Below are 15,341 nucleotides of genomic sequence, written 5' to 3' on the forward strand. Positions count from 1 at the left end.
ACAGCAACTACTTTTGAAACTCGTCCTCTCCAAGGAAAAAAATACATATTTCAGACAAATTCAGAAAAACAAATTCTAGATTCAGTTTTCTTAATGTGTCATCAAGATATTCTTCAAATCAGACATAAAATAATAATAGTTCCTAATTACTCAGTTTTTATACGTTTATAAACAGGCAGACACCTAGTGACTGTCATCAGAGGAGCCAGCATTTTCTTCAGTCCGGGAAAGGACCATGTGGACATGACGCTGACTCACAGGTATCAGAGCAGAAGCGCCGAGCATCCCCATCCTCAAACCCCTCCCCTCTAAGAGGCATGGCACACACAGACACCAGTTTTTAAACATACTGGATGGTGTATCTTTGTGTAACATCCAATAAGTGCTGCAAGAGTCAGAGGGGAGAGCTATACATGGTTAGGAGCTGTTTTTTCCTTCACACACTCCAAATGGTTAAGAATTTTTATATTTCAACTGGAGAAGGAGGGGTAGTTTCTTTTCTTCTTTGAACTTGCAGTTTTTTAAAAAAAAGTGTTTTTAGGAGTTGCTCTGCCTTTTTTTGTTCCAAAATATGGATATTTCTCAATGATGACAATAATAATAACGATTTATTGAGTGCTTATTACAATCCTGTCATTGTTCTAACCACTTGATGCCCATTTTCTGAAAAATTCTCCCCACACTCCATGATGTAGGCACTGGTATTCTTCATTTACAGGTGAGTGAGTGGAGATGCAGACAAGTTACGCTGTACCTACTAAGTCCGTGCCCCTAGTAGCTGGCCTGTTCCAATCAGCCTGTGTACAAAGGGGCCTGCAGGAAATGCAGGCAAGCCAGAGCGTTTTCCCAGCATCTGGCAGATTCTAGCTGAGCCCTTGGCGCACCTTCCCTTGCTTGTTTTCATCATGAAATAATCTCTTAATTTCTTGCCTCCACTTTCCTGCTGTCTGACCTGTGATCCCGTGACACTGCCATATTCCTCGTCATAGCTAAATGAATTTTAAAGCTTCCAAGGAGTGGGACAACCCCTCTGTCCCTTCAAGGTCTGGAATCTTGTGTTCTCCTTTGAAGAATGAACACTGTGCTCCCCAAAGGTGAGGAAAGTCTGAAGACCAACATTCTCAGCAGTTGCTTCTACCAGACCTGAACGTTTAGCCAGAATTACTACTCAGTTTTAGAATCTGGACAAATGAAACTTTCACACCTTATCTTGTTGTCGTATTAGCTTTAAAAATCCCTAATGTTGATTACAAACTGATTACAACACTTATGAAGTGTTGATTAGTAAAGGAGGTTGCCATTCTCTCTCTTGCTTTTTCTAAAATGGGAAAAACCAGCAACTGAAAGAAATGAACAGTGTAGAGACTTAAAGCGAACGCTGGCAACCCTTGCTCACCCAGGGGTCAGGCCACAACACAAGGATTATCTCAAGTGTCCAATGAAGATATTGGTCTCAATACTGAAAACTAGAAGGAGCAGCTGCTGCAAATCCTTTCCTAATGAATGACAGCTAACTAAATCAGAAGGGAGGGTCAGGTTCTGTGGGTTTTATTCGTTGCCCTGGCAACTAGGGAAGCCCACGGCCTCTCAGAAGAATTAAGGTAAAGAAAACCTTATGATGTCATGATGTTATATGTACTGGGCTCCGACTGCTGCCAGCCTGGAAGTTGTACATATCTTGCCTTGCTTTAGCCTCACAACAATCCTGTGAGGTAGATACTATTAATATCTCCATTTTACAAATAAGGAGACAGAGACATGGAGAGATGAAGTCACTCAGAGCGAGGGTTCCAACCTCGGTCTTGGTCTTTCGAATGCTGTCACTCATGTTTTTTCCACTGTGCGTAAAAATAAAGTGGGAAGAGAAGCAAATCAAGTAGGCCCGCCACAGTGTCAGCTCCCTCCTTGGTACTACTGTTACTGTCGCCGACTAATTGCCCCGAGGAACTCAAGGGAAATTTTGGAAGCATTTAACTGTATCTCCAAATTGTTTTTTGTGTGTGTTATGTTGAGAGATGCAATCACCAACCACCCTGAGTCAGACCAAGGCCACTCCCCACCGCCGCCCCACAAGAGCCACGCCAGAGCAGATGAGCAAACTGCACCTGCGCAAGCAAATACCCACCTCTCTCTTTTCAATATTCATTCCCCATCTGACATAAAAGGCCCCTGCTGTCCTGTGCTGGGGACAGTCACAGCTTTGGAAATAATTCCAAATGGCTTCCTATTTGCTGCAAATAAGCTCTTTTCGTGTGACAACTACTTCTGGGTGGAGAGTCTTTTAACTCACCAGGAGGCCAACCCACTTTGGTTTGGTAACATTACCTCACTCCTACATTTATCACACTCTCTCTTGTATTTTAAATTATCTTAGTCTTATTTTCATAACTGTATTTCAAGCTCTTTGGAAGTAGGGACTTTATCTTGTACAACATTGTCCCTTCATCATTGGGAGGAACTCAGGAAGCATTTTTTAAATAGAGAATGAATGAATAAGTAAATGAATTTCACTCTCCTAGGCTTTGGGGACGCTATCTCCTACCCGCCAAATCTAAATTCCTTGGTGTGATATTCAATAACAATAAAAACACTGGCCAAGAATAGCTGAATACTTACAATGCAGCCAACACCTGGGCCACATTCTCTCCAGGCACCTGCACCTAATCCCCACGGTGACAATAGACAACCGGTGAGGAGCCCTCAGGAGTCAAATGTGCTAGTCTCACACCTAAATCTGTGCACTCAGCCCTATTTCCTGGGTGCTGCCCAGGCGCTACCTGTCTACTGAACCTGAATGTCTACATCTTCCCAACATACATCCTCCAGTTAGATTGGTTCTCTTATCGCCCTTCCTTTCTCTCTGTAAGCCTTTCCTAATTTTGTTCCATGCTCATCTAGTGTCCTGATCTTTCTTTCCCTTCTTCTAATTCCTAAAGATCCAAGTTCAAGGTATAGGTACTAAGTGGAATGTCCCCTAACAACTCTGACCCTAATCGACATTTCAGTTAATAAAAGCATGCCTTACAGAATTCTCGGGTAAAAGATGTGACTTCTTCTTGCCAGGAAGATATAAATGGAAAGGGTTCATGAAATATCGGGTGATTTGCCTAAACTATCTGGGTAGTTTGTTTAAAATTTCATTTCATTTTAGCCCAAATCTCTCTGTGCTCAGAAACGTATTTGCTCTTATTTCACAAAAGGAAACATAGTAACTTTACAACAGAGAAACCTGGTGGACACCATCTTAACCAAATAAAGAAATTAAAATTAAGGTGGTTCAAGTTAACCTCACCAAGAATGGGACAAACTAGCATCAGGGAAATTCTGATGCAATGTACTGAGAGGGACATCACATTACTTATGTACCAATTCTGCCACGAGGAAACCTCAAAAAACCCAAACTAAGTTATTTCTACAAAATACGTGGCTTTTACTCTTCAAAAAATGTCAATGATGTCATGAGTGGTAAAGTAAGAAGGAACTGTGTCAGGTTAAAGGATACTAGAGAGACTTAGCAACAAAATATCCTGGCCTGGACTTGAAGAAAGTTCAGAAACAGACAAACCAAACCAATGAGTCACCAAAGTAGTAATTAGTAAAGGTTTATTGTACACACACCAAAAAGACAGTTTGAGAACCAGGACCACTCAAACCAAAATATGGAAGGAAGTGATGCCTAGCTCTTAATCTCAAATTCTTGTGCCTGATACACAGTAAGCCAATCACTGAGACACCAAGGTGCTTGGAGGTGGAGAAAGGTTTATTCTGATTGGCCAAAATGAGAAGATAGGAGGATAGGTTCTCTCAAATCTTCCTTCACAAAAGAAAAAAGCAGAGGGTGTTATGGAGCTAAGGGGCTTGGGAGGAGGAGTTTTGGTGAAACAAAGAGGAAATCTGTGTTTCTTTCCCTCCAGATAAGCCCTTGGGCAATCAGACTTCTGGTCTCAACAGGCAGCTTGGGGGGCTGGTTATCTGATGATAGTAACTTCATTGAAGGCATTCTTTCTCTTCTGCAGAACAAGCTCATAAATGCTTGTGACCCTTGAGTCACCCCTCAGGCTAAACAAGAAAACAGCAAATTAACAAGATTAATTTCTTTTCATCTGTGTCTGTGTTGGGAACAAGGTGGAAGGGTAATCCTGTTCTTATTGAATATTTACAGTAACCCTCAGGTACCTGGCTTCAGAAGCTCAGGGGTATATTGTTATAATGCAGCTTATATAACAGCAAGGAGACAGTAACTGTTCTTCACAGTGATTGGTTATGATATTACAATTTTCTTAAATGATAGGGAATTGGTAAGTGGTTACCTCATGTCAACCTGGGGAATCAGTTCAAGTTTTGCTTATGATTTCCAGAGGTATAAGCAAGAAATGATCCGAGTCAAATTAGCCTTGCAAGATATGTAAATTAAGCTTTGTCTGTACGACTAAGCTGGTTTGGTCTGCTCAGGGAATTTTCAAGGCTAGTCTCTGTTTTTAGTTTAACAGACTTCATTGTAATGAAAGGATATTATGGGGACACTTGTTGAAATTGGAATATGGACTGTAGATTATTTAAGAATATTATATCAGGGTCAAGTTTTTACATTTGATAACCGTGCTAGAGTTATTGAGAGAACCCTTTTGTTCTTAGGAAATACATGCTAGGGGGCTAGGGGCATGATGTATCCAACTTATTCCCAAATGATTCAGAAAAAAATACGTGTGTGTGGCAAACTCGGCAAAATGTTAACTGGGGAATCTGAGTAGAAGGCGTATGGGAATTAATTGTACTATTTTCAACTTTTTCACAAATTTTAAATCATTCCTGTATAAAAAGTTAAAACAATAATTTTGGTGAAATATTGATAAGCTGAACCCAAAGTGCTCAAAGAAACTTATAATTTTGAAAAAAAAAGAGAAAAAGAGAAAAGTTCATTGAAGAAAAGAAGAGATAAAGATGCAAAATAACAAGACTATACGTCAAAGGGGTCAATCAAAGCTTACAAATCAAAGAAGTATTGCAAGTATGCAAACCAACCGTTTAGTATTTTCCATTGGAAAAAGGCTTATATATCACTGAAGTGTCATAGAAAAAGCAGCAAAATACATCGTCAAACACACAGATATTGTCTTCCTATCTCTTTATATAAATGGAAGTTATAATGAAACCCATCTCTACATAAACCACTAATCACTTCCTCTGAAACTAGAAGTCTTGTGGTTTCTTACTTTACTGTATTTCCTAAGGACTTTGGCAGTAATTCCTAAAATCTCTAAGGAGAGAAATCTTGCCTCTGTCATCTGCGTGGGCTCCCCTGGCGATACTCAGAGACCAGAGGCATGGCACCCACAGGACTTGATTTGAAGAGCACCACAAAGGCTAGATTGCCCCAATACCTCCCCTAGAGTTCTGCCTCAACCTGCCATATTTATGTTGATGGGTAAATGAATTTTACTTGATCTTTTTCAGATCTTCTCTATCTGAACTGTCACTATTAGAGACAATTCTTTGAATTACAAAAAAATTTAATTTTTGTCAAATTGATGATAAAAGGCCATTATTAAAAGTCACCATGACCTGAAAGGGCTTGTGGGTATGTGAGTGGAGGGGAATAAAATCAGCTAACACTTACAGAGTGTTATATGAGGAGGTTCAGCAACAGCATCCTGGCCTGGGTCACGGCCATGGTCAGGGCAGGGCTCGAGGTCAAGGAGCTGGCTGAGGCAAGGCCGAGGACAAGAGGCTGCTCCTTGTCACTGAGCTGGGACGTGTGGTGAAGGACATGAAGGTAAAGTCCTTGGAAGAGTTCTATCTCTTCCCCTTATCAAGGAGACATCTCTCAAAGACAAGATTTTGAAGACTAGGCCCCTGCAAAAGCAAACCTGCACTGGCCCGTGGACCAAGTTCAAGGCATTTGTCACTATCAGGGATGACAGCGGCCATGTTGCTCTGGGTGTTAATTGCTCCAAGGAGGCAGCCATCACCCTGCACAGGGCCATGCTCCTGGCCCACCTTTCCATAGACACAGGGTGGTGAGGGCACTGGGGGATCAAGATCAGCAAGCCCCACACCATCCCTTGAAAGGTGACAAACACCTCTTGGTGTCTCTGTGCCAGTGCGCCTCATCAATGCCCCCAGAGGCACTGGCATCATGTGGGCCCCTGGGCCACAAAGCCCCTGAGGATGCCCTGTATGGACAACTGCTACGCCTAGGCCAGAGGCTGTGCTGCCATTCTGGGCAACTTTGCCAAGGCCACCTTTGATGCCCTCTCCAAGATCTACAGCTATCTCACTCCACCACCTCTGGAAAGAGGCCGTGTTCACCAAGTCTCCCTATCAGGAATTCACCGACCTTCTAGTAAAGACCCACAGCAGAGTCTCCGCACAGAGACCCCAGGCTCCAGCTGTGGCTTCCACATAGTGTTTTCACACAAGAAAAATAAAGTGAATTAACTGCAAAAAAAAAAAAGCACAAAACACTTGTGAGATGTGTAAACTATACAGAATCCTGGACCTCGTCATCAGATGTTCTGATTCAGCCAGTGCTGCTGCTGGAGTGATTTGCAGACCCTCTGAGCACACGGAACAAGTGTTTTATCATCACCCTCAGTTTCAGTGGCTCAGCGAGACCATGCAGAGAAGTGTCTCCTATTGCCCCATAGTAACAGGTTACTTGATCAGCCAATTATCATCTTGAACAACCAAGAGTTTGGTCCTACGAAGCCAGTGAATCCCCTGGCTCAGACTCCTAATGGTCCAGGTAGGTAAGACCACCAGCCAGCAAGTCTAGAATCCTAGCAAGCCTGCATGGAGCCCTGTGCCCTCCTGCCAACTAGTGTTATTCACATGCTTCTGCTTGGAATTCACTTTCTTTTTTAAACTTCTTTTTTATGTTCTGCATTGTTAGTTGTTAGTTCTTGATTTCTAACACAAAATGTCTCTTTTTCAGTTGCACCATTTCAGGCCCTTGGTAGCTGTCCTCCACTACTAGAATGCCTTCGTGTCCTGCAGAAATGTGCTCTGCAGACTCTATAGAGTCCAAAAAACTTCAGCCATTTCCTTCCACCAAAAAACCAAATCCATAAATCTCAGTAGCTCAGACTTCATTCAACTGAAATGTAGGTTATCAAACAGTATCTGACGAAGGAGGAAAAAGGATATGGCAAGACATGAACTCAAATCAACTACTACTGGAGAACTGAAGTTTTTATTTGCATACTGACTATATTTTAATCTTTTTGCCAGGAAGTGGCCACTGATTTTCGCAACAGAAGAATGATACCGGCACAATTCTTTGAAAATGGTGTTTGTAGAGCTGTCTATGTGAAGTTATAACACGAACTTCGTGTAAGTTGTCGTGGGTTGTGTGTGGGTCCACGGCTCACCCCCGTTTCTCAAGGCGGCTCAGGAAAGACCCGCTGAGATAAACCAGTAAGAAGGCCGCAGGGAAAAGGCACAGCTCCGCCTTTAGAGCCTCCGGTGGGTAAGACTCCGGAGGGGCGACTGCACCGGGGACACCCCCACGCCGCGGCCGGGCGTCGCCCCGCTGGGCGCTCACGGGGCGGACCGCACACCCGCCGGTCACCGGGGAGTCGCCAGGGCCGCCCCCGCCGCGCGCCTCCCCGCGGTCCCTGCGCCTGCGGCCGGGCGGGACCCCCAGCTCCCGGGCAACGGGTGGGCTGGCGGCCTGGCCGGGAGCCGGACGGGGGACCCACCGCCCGGGGAGCCGCAGGGTCGCCACGCTCTCCCGGTCCGGCCGTCTGGCCCGTGGGTGGGCGGCGGCGCCCGCGCGCATCTGGAGAGCTGGGCCCCGTCTTGGGTCAGTTCCAGGCTGAAGGCAGCGAGCTGGGGAGCGGCCCCCGCCCCTCGCAGACTGGAGAGAGCATGGCCTGCCGCTGGCGAGAGGTTCAGGGAGAGGACAGGAGAGACCCATCAGACAAGGACGCTAACTGGAGATTTACTGAGAAACCCTTGTCAATGCAAATAATCCATAACCAATCTATAAATCAAAATTAGGGTGCGTTTATTATGAGCCAGATCTGAGGACTATAGCCCCGGGCCTTCCTTCCCAAAGGAAAGAAGCACACCAAAGAAGTGGGGTGTGCAGAGTGGTTATATGCCCTCTTGGCACTTCATGTGTGATAGGAATATCCCTTTTACTACTGTCACGTGATGCTTAGCTGGCACAGCAAGCATCAAGGGTCACAAGGTGAGCACAGCAGGTAGTTAATTAATCTTTAGTTCCAGGAAGAGCTGCTTATCCTTAAGGAAATGCTGATATAGGGTGAAGTTACATCCTTATCTTGAAGGGCAGCATTCTTGTCTTTGGGACATAGTAAATGTTTAAAGCAGATGCACAATGCATGCTCAACAGGCCACGTCAGGCCCTTTTGGAAAAACAGGTCAGGTGAATTAGTTTTGAACCAAATGGCTTCCTCATGTACTCCAGTATCTCCTATTGCTTGTCATTTATGCATCAGGAAGAAAATCTACTCTTGTATAGAGAATATTGGAAAAAGGAAGACCTGAGGGTCCCTGTGAATAGGTCAGGGACTATAGTTTTATTATAACAGCCTTCTTAAACTCTAATGTGTGTATGAATCACTTAAGAATGTTGTTAACAGATTCTGATTCAGTGGGTCTGGGGTGAAGGCCGAGATTGTGTGTTTATAACCAGCTTCCAAGTGTTGCTGAAGGTTCTGGTGGAGACTGTCTTCATCTTATAAAGTAAATGAGGTTTTGAAAAATAATAATAATTAAAGCTTAGCCTGTTAGATTCGTAGCAGTTTATTGCCTTAGGAAAACAGTAGTCAATTTATTCAGTACAGATTTTCTGGTCTTCATAGAGAAAAAGGGCCCATTTATTCAGTAGAGGTTCCTTGGTCTTTCAAGTAAGAAATGGATGTTCCAGCAAACTCACTGCCAAATGTTCTGCTTTTCTTCACTCTGCATATTCTCTCTGGAACACCTTTGACAGACCTAGAAGTCTTTATTCTTTCTGGAACTTCTTTCACTTTCTTGTGTCTTGGTGTATTTTACTTAGAAATATTCTGAAAGTTTCCTTAACATAACAGGGATATAAAACTTTAAGATTCGGGCAGACTTGAATGTAAATTTTGCTCTATTATTTACTAATTATTTTGACAAATGCTTTAGTGTCTTAGAGCCCCAGTTTTCTAGTCTCAGCACACTTTTTCCTTAAGGAAAAATCCCAAGTATGGAAAAGCCGTATGGACAAATGTGTGCATTATAGTTTTATTTCTACCGGAAAGAAATTGGAACCAAGCATTTCAATTATGGGATAAGGTAAATTTTTGTCTGTTTGATGTAACTTCGCAGTGGTGTCCAAGACGCCTGCATGTCCTGGTTCCCTGTTCCCTCCCCTGCTCCTCTTCTCATTGTTCGGTTCACTGCATCCACACTTGGCCTCCTTGCTCTTTCTGGAACACGTCAGATACCATCCTGCCTTACAGCCTTTGTTCCAATGGTATTCTTGTCTTAAAATTCTTTTACTCCAGAAATCTGCTTGGTTAACTCTGTCATTTTTAAGTATTTGCTCAAATCTCATTTTTCTAGTTAACCCACCCTGACTGCACTATTTCATTCTGCAGCCTCTGTCCCTGCCTCGTCCCAGACACACACCCTGACCCCTGCTCTCCTTTTCCACAGTGCTTATCACCTTCTAACTTAGATAATTTGCTTCTTTACTTATCATTTAGTATTTTTCAGTCTCCCCTTCTAGAACGTAAGCCTGAAGACAGGCGTCTTCGCTTTGCTAGCTGGTGTATCCCAGGTTACCTGAACAGGGCCTGGTGAGTAATAGGCACTCAGAATATTTGTTGACTCAGTGAATGAAGAAGCCGTTAAAGATGATGATTTGGGTGACAGAGTAGCAACCAGGAAGATATTTCTAAGACAAAACGCAGACCAGCTATAAAAATTGTAGTATGAAATCTTCACAACCGAAGGTTACCACTTAAAAGACATCTCAGATTGTATTAAATAAAACTCAACTAAAAGGTGCATATAAAAATTAAACCTAAAGCAAAGTGATACAAAATGTATATTAAGTGTATTAGTCAGCTCAGGCTGCCATCACAGAATACCACACATGGGTGACAAACAACAGAAATGTATTTCTCATCCTTCTGGAGGCTGGATAGTCCAAGATCAAGGTGCGGCCAATTCCATTCCTGGTGAGGGCTCACATCCCGGCTTGTAGATGGCCGCCTTCTCCCTGTGTCCTCACGTGGCCTTTCCTTGGTGCTTGTGCATGGATCTCTCTCTCTTCTTATAAAGCCACCAGTTCTCTCAGATTGGGACCCCACCCTTATGACCTCATTTAACTGTAATTACCTCCTCAAAACCCTACCTCCAAAGACAATCACACTGGGAGTTAGAGCTTCAATGTATGAATCTGGGGGGGACAAAATTCAGTCCGTAGCATTAAGCAAAGATACATAAACTAGAACAAAATAATCCATTTCAGGGACCAAAAAAAGATTGAAACAACCTAATTGCTAAGAAACAAGACTAAATCTTTTCTGGACACAGACTGGGAAAAAAAAAAAAAAAAAAGCAGGGTTCAGCTAAAGAAGAGAGAAACCCAAACAGAATTTCACGCGAAATAGAAAAACATCCATTGGCAATATTTGAATGTAAGATAAAAAGTTTTTTGGATGTGAGCTTGAAAATGTACAAAGTGGTACACGGATTTGCAAAGTCTTTTCAAGACTACCCCAGGGGGGATATCTGAAGACCATTGAACTAAAGGACTACATAGCAGTCTCGGTTTAAGCTTAGTGTGGGGTCAGGGGGAAGGAAGGGTCGATTTCTGAATCTCTTGAATAATTCCATACTGATCCTTCCAGAGATTGGTGGGCATTCTGGTTTTGATTGACAGCCAGCTTGGCTCTGTAATGTAGCAATAACATCAACATAGTTCACATCTTATACACCCGCCATTTAAAATTGCATGATTCTGGATAAAATATTAATTTGAGGGGGATGCTTTATCTTAAACATTGTACATGATGTGAAAACTTATCGCTATTCGTCGATTGTAATATTTAAATTTTACATAATTTAATCCACATCATGTGACAACACTATTTTCCCTCAACTCAGACATGTGGTTGGTTCTAGGCATGATGTCCTCTCTATGGATTTGGACATGAAGAGTGAGTTGAATAAGGGTAAACTACTTCTTAGTCTCATCCAAGTGAGGTAGATCCTATCAAAAGGGGTGCTCACATTTGAAGAGGTTTGTCAAATTTCAGGCTCTTTGTACCTGCCTCTAAAGTGTCTCTGGGGAAAAAAATCAGGATTTTTCCATGTTGTTCAGTGACATTAATTTGGATATGAAGAGTAACAATTCACTTAATTTTCTTAATATATATATACATTTTAAGGTGTTCTCATTCTGGAGGGGAGGAACATCTAGAAACTCCTTCTGCTAAAAAATTAACAGATATAGGAATTAGAAGAATCTTCTCTCCAGTGCATGACATTTTCCAGGAAAGTGTAAGGAAGATTTTTCAAGAAGTGATTCCTCATCACGCAGAGTAAGTGGCACATTTTCCTTTAAAGTCATGTATGCTAGGAGTACAATAAGGGCCATTTCCTAGAATGCTGTGTGTTGTTCTGCAGAAAAAATACTGTGTTTAGCGCTTTCTAAACATTTTTACTGCTCTTAAGTATAATATAGTAAGATTATAGGGCTCTTAAACTAGTTCAAAGCTTTATAAGTTATTTTTAAAATGTACAATTCAAAAATAAGAAGGAGATCAAAAGGTACAAACTTGCAGTTATAAAATAAATAAGTTCTGGTGATGTAATGTACAGCATGGTGACTATAGTTAGTTATACTGTATTGTATATTTGAAAGTTGCTAAGAGAGTAGATCTTAAAAGTCCTCATCACAAGAAAAAAAAAAATTTGTAACTATGGAAGGGGATGGATGTTTAAACCAGACTTATTGTGATCATTTCACAATATATACAAATACCAAATCATTATGTTGTACACCTGAAGCTAATATAATTTTATATGTCAATTACACCTCAATTAAAAAAAGAAAATTTGAAAATTTGAAACTCAATCTAAGAATAGTATTTTTTAAAGCTCTGGTTAAGTGGCTGCAAAATATTAGTCAATTTCATATTCTTTCTTTTTCTATTTTATGAATGAATTAAAATACATAAAAGCTCAAAAGGACACCATAACAGAAATCTTGGTAGGCAATTGGCTACCTCAAAGTATTTTTATTACTGGGTGAGATATCTATTGATTAACTAATTAATTACTGTTTACAGACTTTACTGACCAAAAAACTGCAATTCTATTAAAACAGGGTTTTGCTATGTTTCCAAAATTTACTCAGTGCCAATACTTTACTACAATTAGGATGGTTTTTAAAAATCATTTTAGGGCTGGCCCGGTGGCGCAGTGGTTAAGTGCACATGCTCTGCCTCAGCAGCCCGGGTTTTGCAGGTTCAGATCCCGGGCGCACGCCAATGCACCACTTGTCAAGTCATGCTGTGATGGCATCCCAGGTAAAGTAGAGAAAGGTGGGCATGGATGTTAGCCCAGGGCCAGTCTTCCTCAGCAAAAAAAGAGGAGAATTGGCATCGGATGTTAGCTCGGGGCTGATCTTCCTCAACAAAAAAAAAAAATTATTTTGAAATAGGTTTCATTGAGTTTTTATTAATACTTTCTTTGTAAGAATGATCAACACTAGCTAAACTCTGATGCCATACCTAACTAATCTTTGGTAAAAAGCAACTAGCTTCTTAAAGACAAAAGAAATGTAGTATACTAAACTCTAGGTGAATCTTTTTTGTTTATTTCTTTACTAATTTTAAATTTTGTTCCAGAAAAATTGTTGATGAGGACTTGAAGTAAAAATTGTAGAAGTTGACAAATTTCAGGTTGATAATAAAATATTTCCAAAGCTACTTTAGGCAATACACGAAATATACCAAAGCAACACACAATAATCAAACTCTTTCTTTTAGAATTTCTTGAGGTATCTGTATTTCCTTTAACCATTATCTTCAGGGCCGGCCCTGTGGCTTAGCGGTTAAGTGCTCGTGCTCCGCTATTGGCGACCTGGGTTCGGATCCCGGGCACACGCTGACGCACCGCTTCTCGGGCCATGCTGAGGCTGCGTCCCACATATAGCAACTAGAAGTATGTGCAACTATGACATACAACTATCTCCTGGGGCTTTGGGGGAAAAAAAGGAGGAGGACTGAAAATAGATGTTAGCTCAGAGCCAGTCTTCCTCAGCAAAACAAGAGGAGGATTAGCATGGATGTTAGCTGAGGGCTGATCTTCCTCACAAAATAAATAAATAAATAAATAAATAAATAAATAAATAAATAAATAAATAAATAAATAAATAAATAATCAGTATCTTCAAATACCCCATATCTTATTAATTATATCTAACTACCACTTAAAAAATAAAATAAAACACAAAAATTCTCAAATTCTTTAACTATCTCCAGCTTGCCATCTCTTTCCTCCTTCTCATTTTTAAAGAACAAAAGCAGAGGTTGCACAATCCTACAAAAATCTAATGTCTTCAGGAGTTCGTCTGACAGAGCTGTCCTGTGAGATGCTTCTGCTCTTCTGGGGTTTCCACTTAAACTGTGATAAGTTTGCCTGCTCTTCAGCCTTCATATGTGCTCGTTCCACACGTTCAGCACTTGAAGGAAATATGCAGAGGACAGTTGCCTTTACAGGACAGGTTGGGCAAATCCCCATGACCATATGGCACAACTACACTTGCACCCTAAGAGTACCAGCTGAGAGAAACCACTCCCATGAATATCAGTGGGTGCAATGTGCAGGTCCAGTAAATAGTCAAGAGTAGGGGCGGGGAAAGAAAGTGGCAAGTACGAGGAAGTAAGGAAGAGAACAAGAAGAAGGAGGAATGGGAAAAGAGCCAGAGGCAGATAGGAGAGTGTGGTAATTGTCAACAATTACCTTAAATTAAGGGAGCATTCCAGCATAACATCGTTCATAAATTCAAACTGTCGCCATTTAAATAACATGAAAGAAAGTTTTTCTAATTTTAAAATGTTTGCTATTTGCAGATGGGAGAAAGCTGGAGAAGTGAGTAGGGAGCTTTGGGGAAAAGGTGGGAAACAAGGACTGCTCGGTGTCAACGTGGCAGAGCATCATGGAGGCATCGGTGGGGACTTGTACTGGGCCACTGTTGTTTGGGTGAAGCAGTAAGTATGGGGACATTTGAAGTTGAGTCCTGTTTGTAAGCACACCGCTCACTGTTCTGAAATGATGAATAAAATGTTTTCTAGTCTTTGTATAAGATTGAAAATTCACTGTAAAATGATTATACCACTCATATCCTCTTGCACATTTTTTGAATGTGGGAAGATAGGAAAATCCCTTTTTTAGTTGCTAAAATAGGTTCTGTTGAAAATTAAGGAGATAGCTTCATTTCTAATTGACCCATTTGGTTAATTTTCCTCTTTTAAAAAGATATTTGAAAGAGAACAGAAGAATGGAAAAATATTACCGTCAAACATACTAAAAGTTTTATATATGAGAACAAAGAAAGATTTCAGTTGATAAATGGGCAAAAGATTTGAACCAATTCATCAAAAAAGAAATGCAAGTAGGTTTTTTTAGATGAAAAAATTTCATCCTTACTACCAATCAAATAAAAATTAAATTAACCTGGAGGTATCATTTTGTGTATCTACAAAAGTTAGTGAAAATGAAAAATCATAATACCCAGTGCTGACAAGTTTGCTGAAAGTATGAAAGTATGAAAGTGACATACTCATATACTATTGGTGATATTTAAATTAGAACAATACATGCTTTGGGGATTAAAAATATGGATACATTTAAAAAATGGAAATACTACTGCTCTTTGATCTAGGATGCCACTTTGGGGAATTTTTTTTAAGAAAATAATCTATAGAAAAAACAGCAGCTATGTACAGTAATCATTGTCATGTTAGATCATAATCCCCCAACTTTGGAAGCAATCTAAATGTCTGACAGTGGGAGAATGAATAAGTAAATTATAGTATGTAAGCAATTCGTAATATTTTGCAGCTATTTAAGAATATTATTGTGACAACTGTGATTTAAAAAATAGGATTTTTTGCAGCTAATCTTTGACAGAGGGGCTAAGGACACACAGTGGAGAAAGGAAAGTCTCTTCAATAAATGGTGCTGAGAAAACAGGACAGCCACTTGCAAAAGAATGAAAGTAGACCACCTTCTTTCACCATACACAAAAATTAACTCAAAATGGATCAAAGACCTAAAGGTGAGACCTGAAACTATAAAACTCCTGGAGGAAAATATAGGTAGTA

General features: G+C 40.9%; 1 protein-coding gene and 1 pseudogene across 1 annotated transcript in view; both read left to right on the top strand.

Moving 5' to 3' along the window:
• Positions 1 to 243: 243 nt before the first annotated feature.
• On the top strand, positions 244 to 6,406 carry LOC147912321 (small ribosomal subunit protein uS5 pseudogene; annotated as a pseudogene).
• Positions 6,407 to 8,157: 1,751 nt separating this feature from the next.
• Positions 8,158 to 15,341, top strand: part of ACADL (acyl-CoA dehydrogenase long chain) — a 51,719-nt gene continuing 44,535 nt past the window's right edge. The window contains 4 exon segments of the mRNA XM_087424513.1: positions 8,158 to 8,194; positions 9,728 to 9,797; positions 11,397 to 11,549; positions 14,088 to 14,225. Of these exon segments, the coding sequence (XP_087280639.1) occupies positions 8,158 to 8,194; positions 9,728 to 9,797; positions 11,397 to 11,549; positions 14,088 to 14,225 (398 nt within the window).

Source organism: Ceratotherium simum, chromosome 37 (assembly GCF_057802395.1).
Source record: "Ceratotherium simum simum isolate JZ-2026a chromosome 37, ASM5780239v1, whole genome shotgun sequence".
NCBI lineage: Eukaryota > Metazoa > Chordata > Mammalia > Perissodactyla > Rhinocerotidae > Ceratotherium > Ceratotherium simum.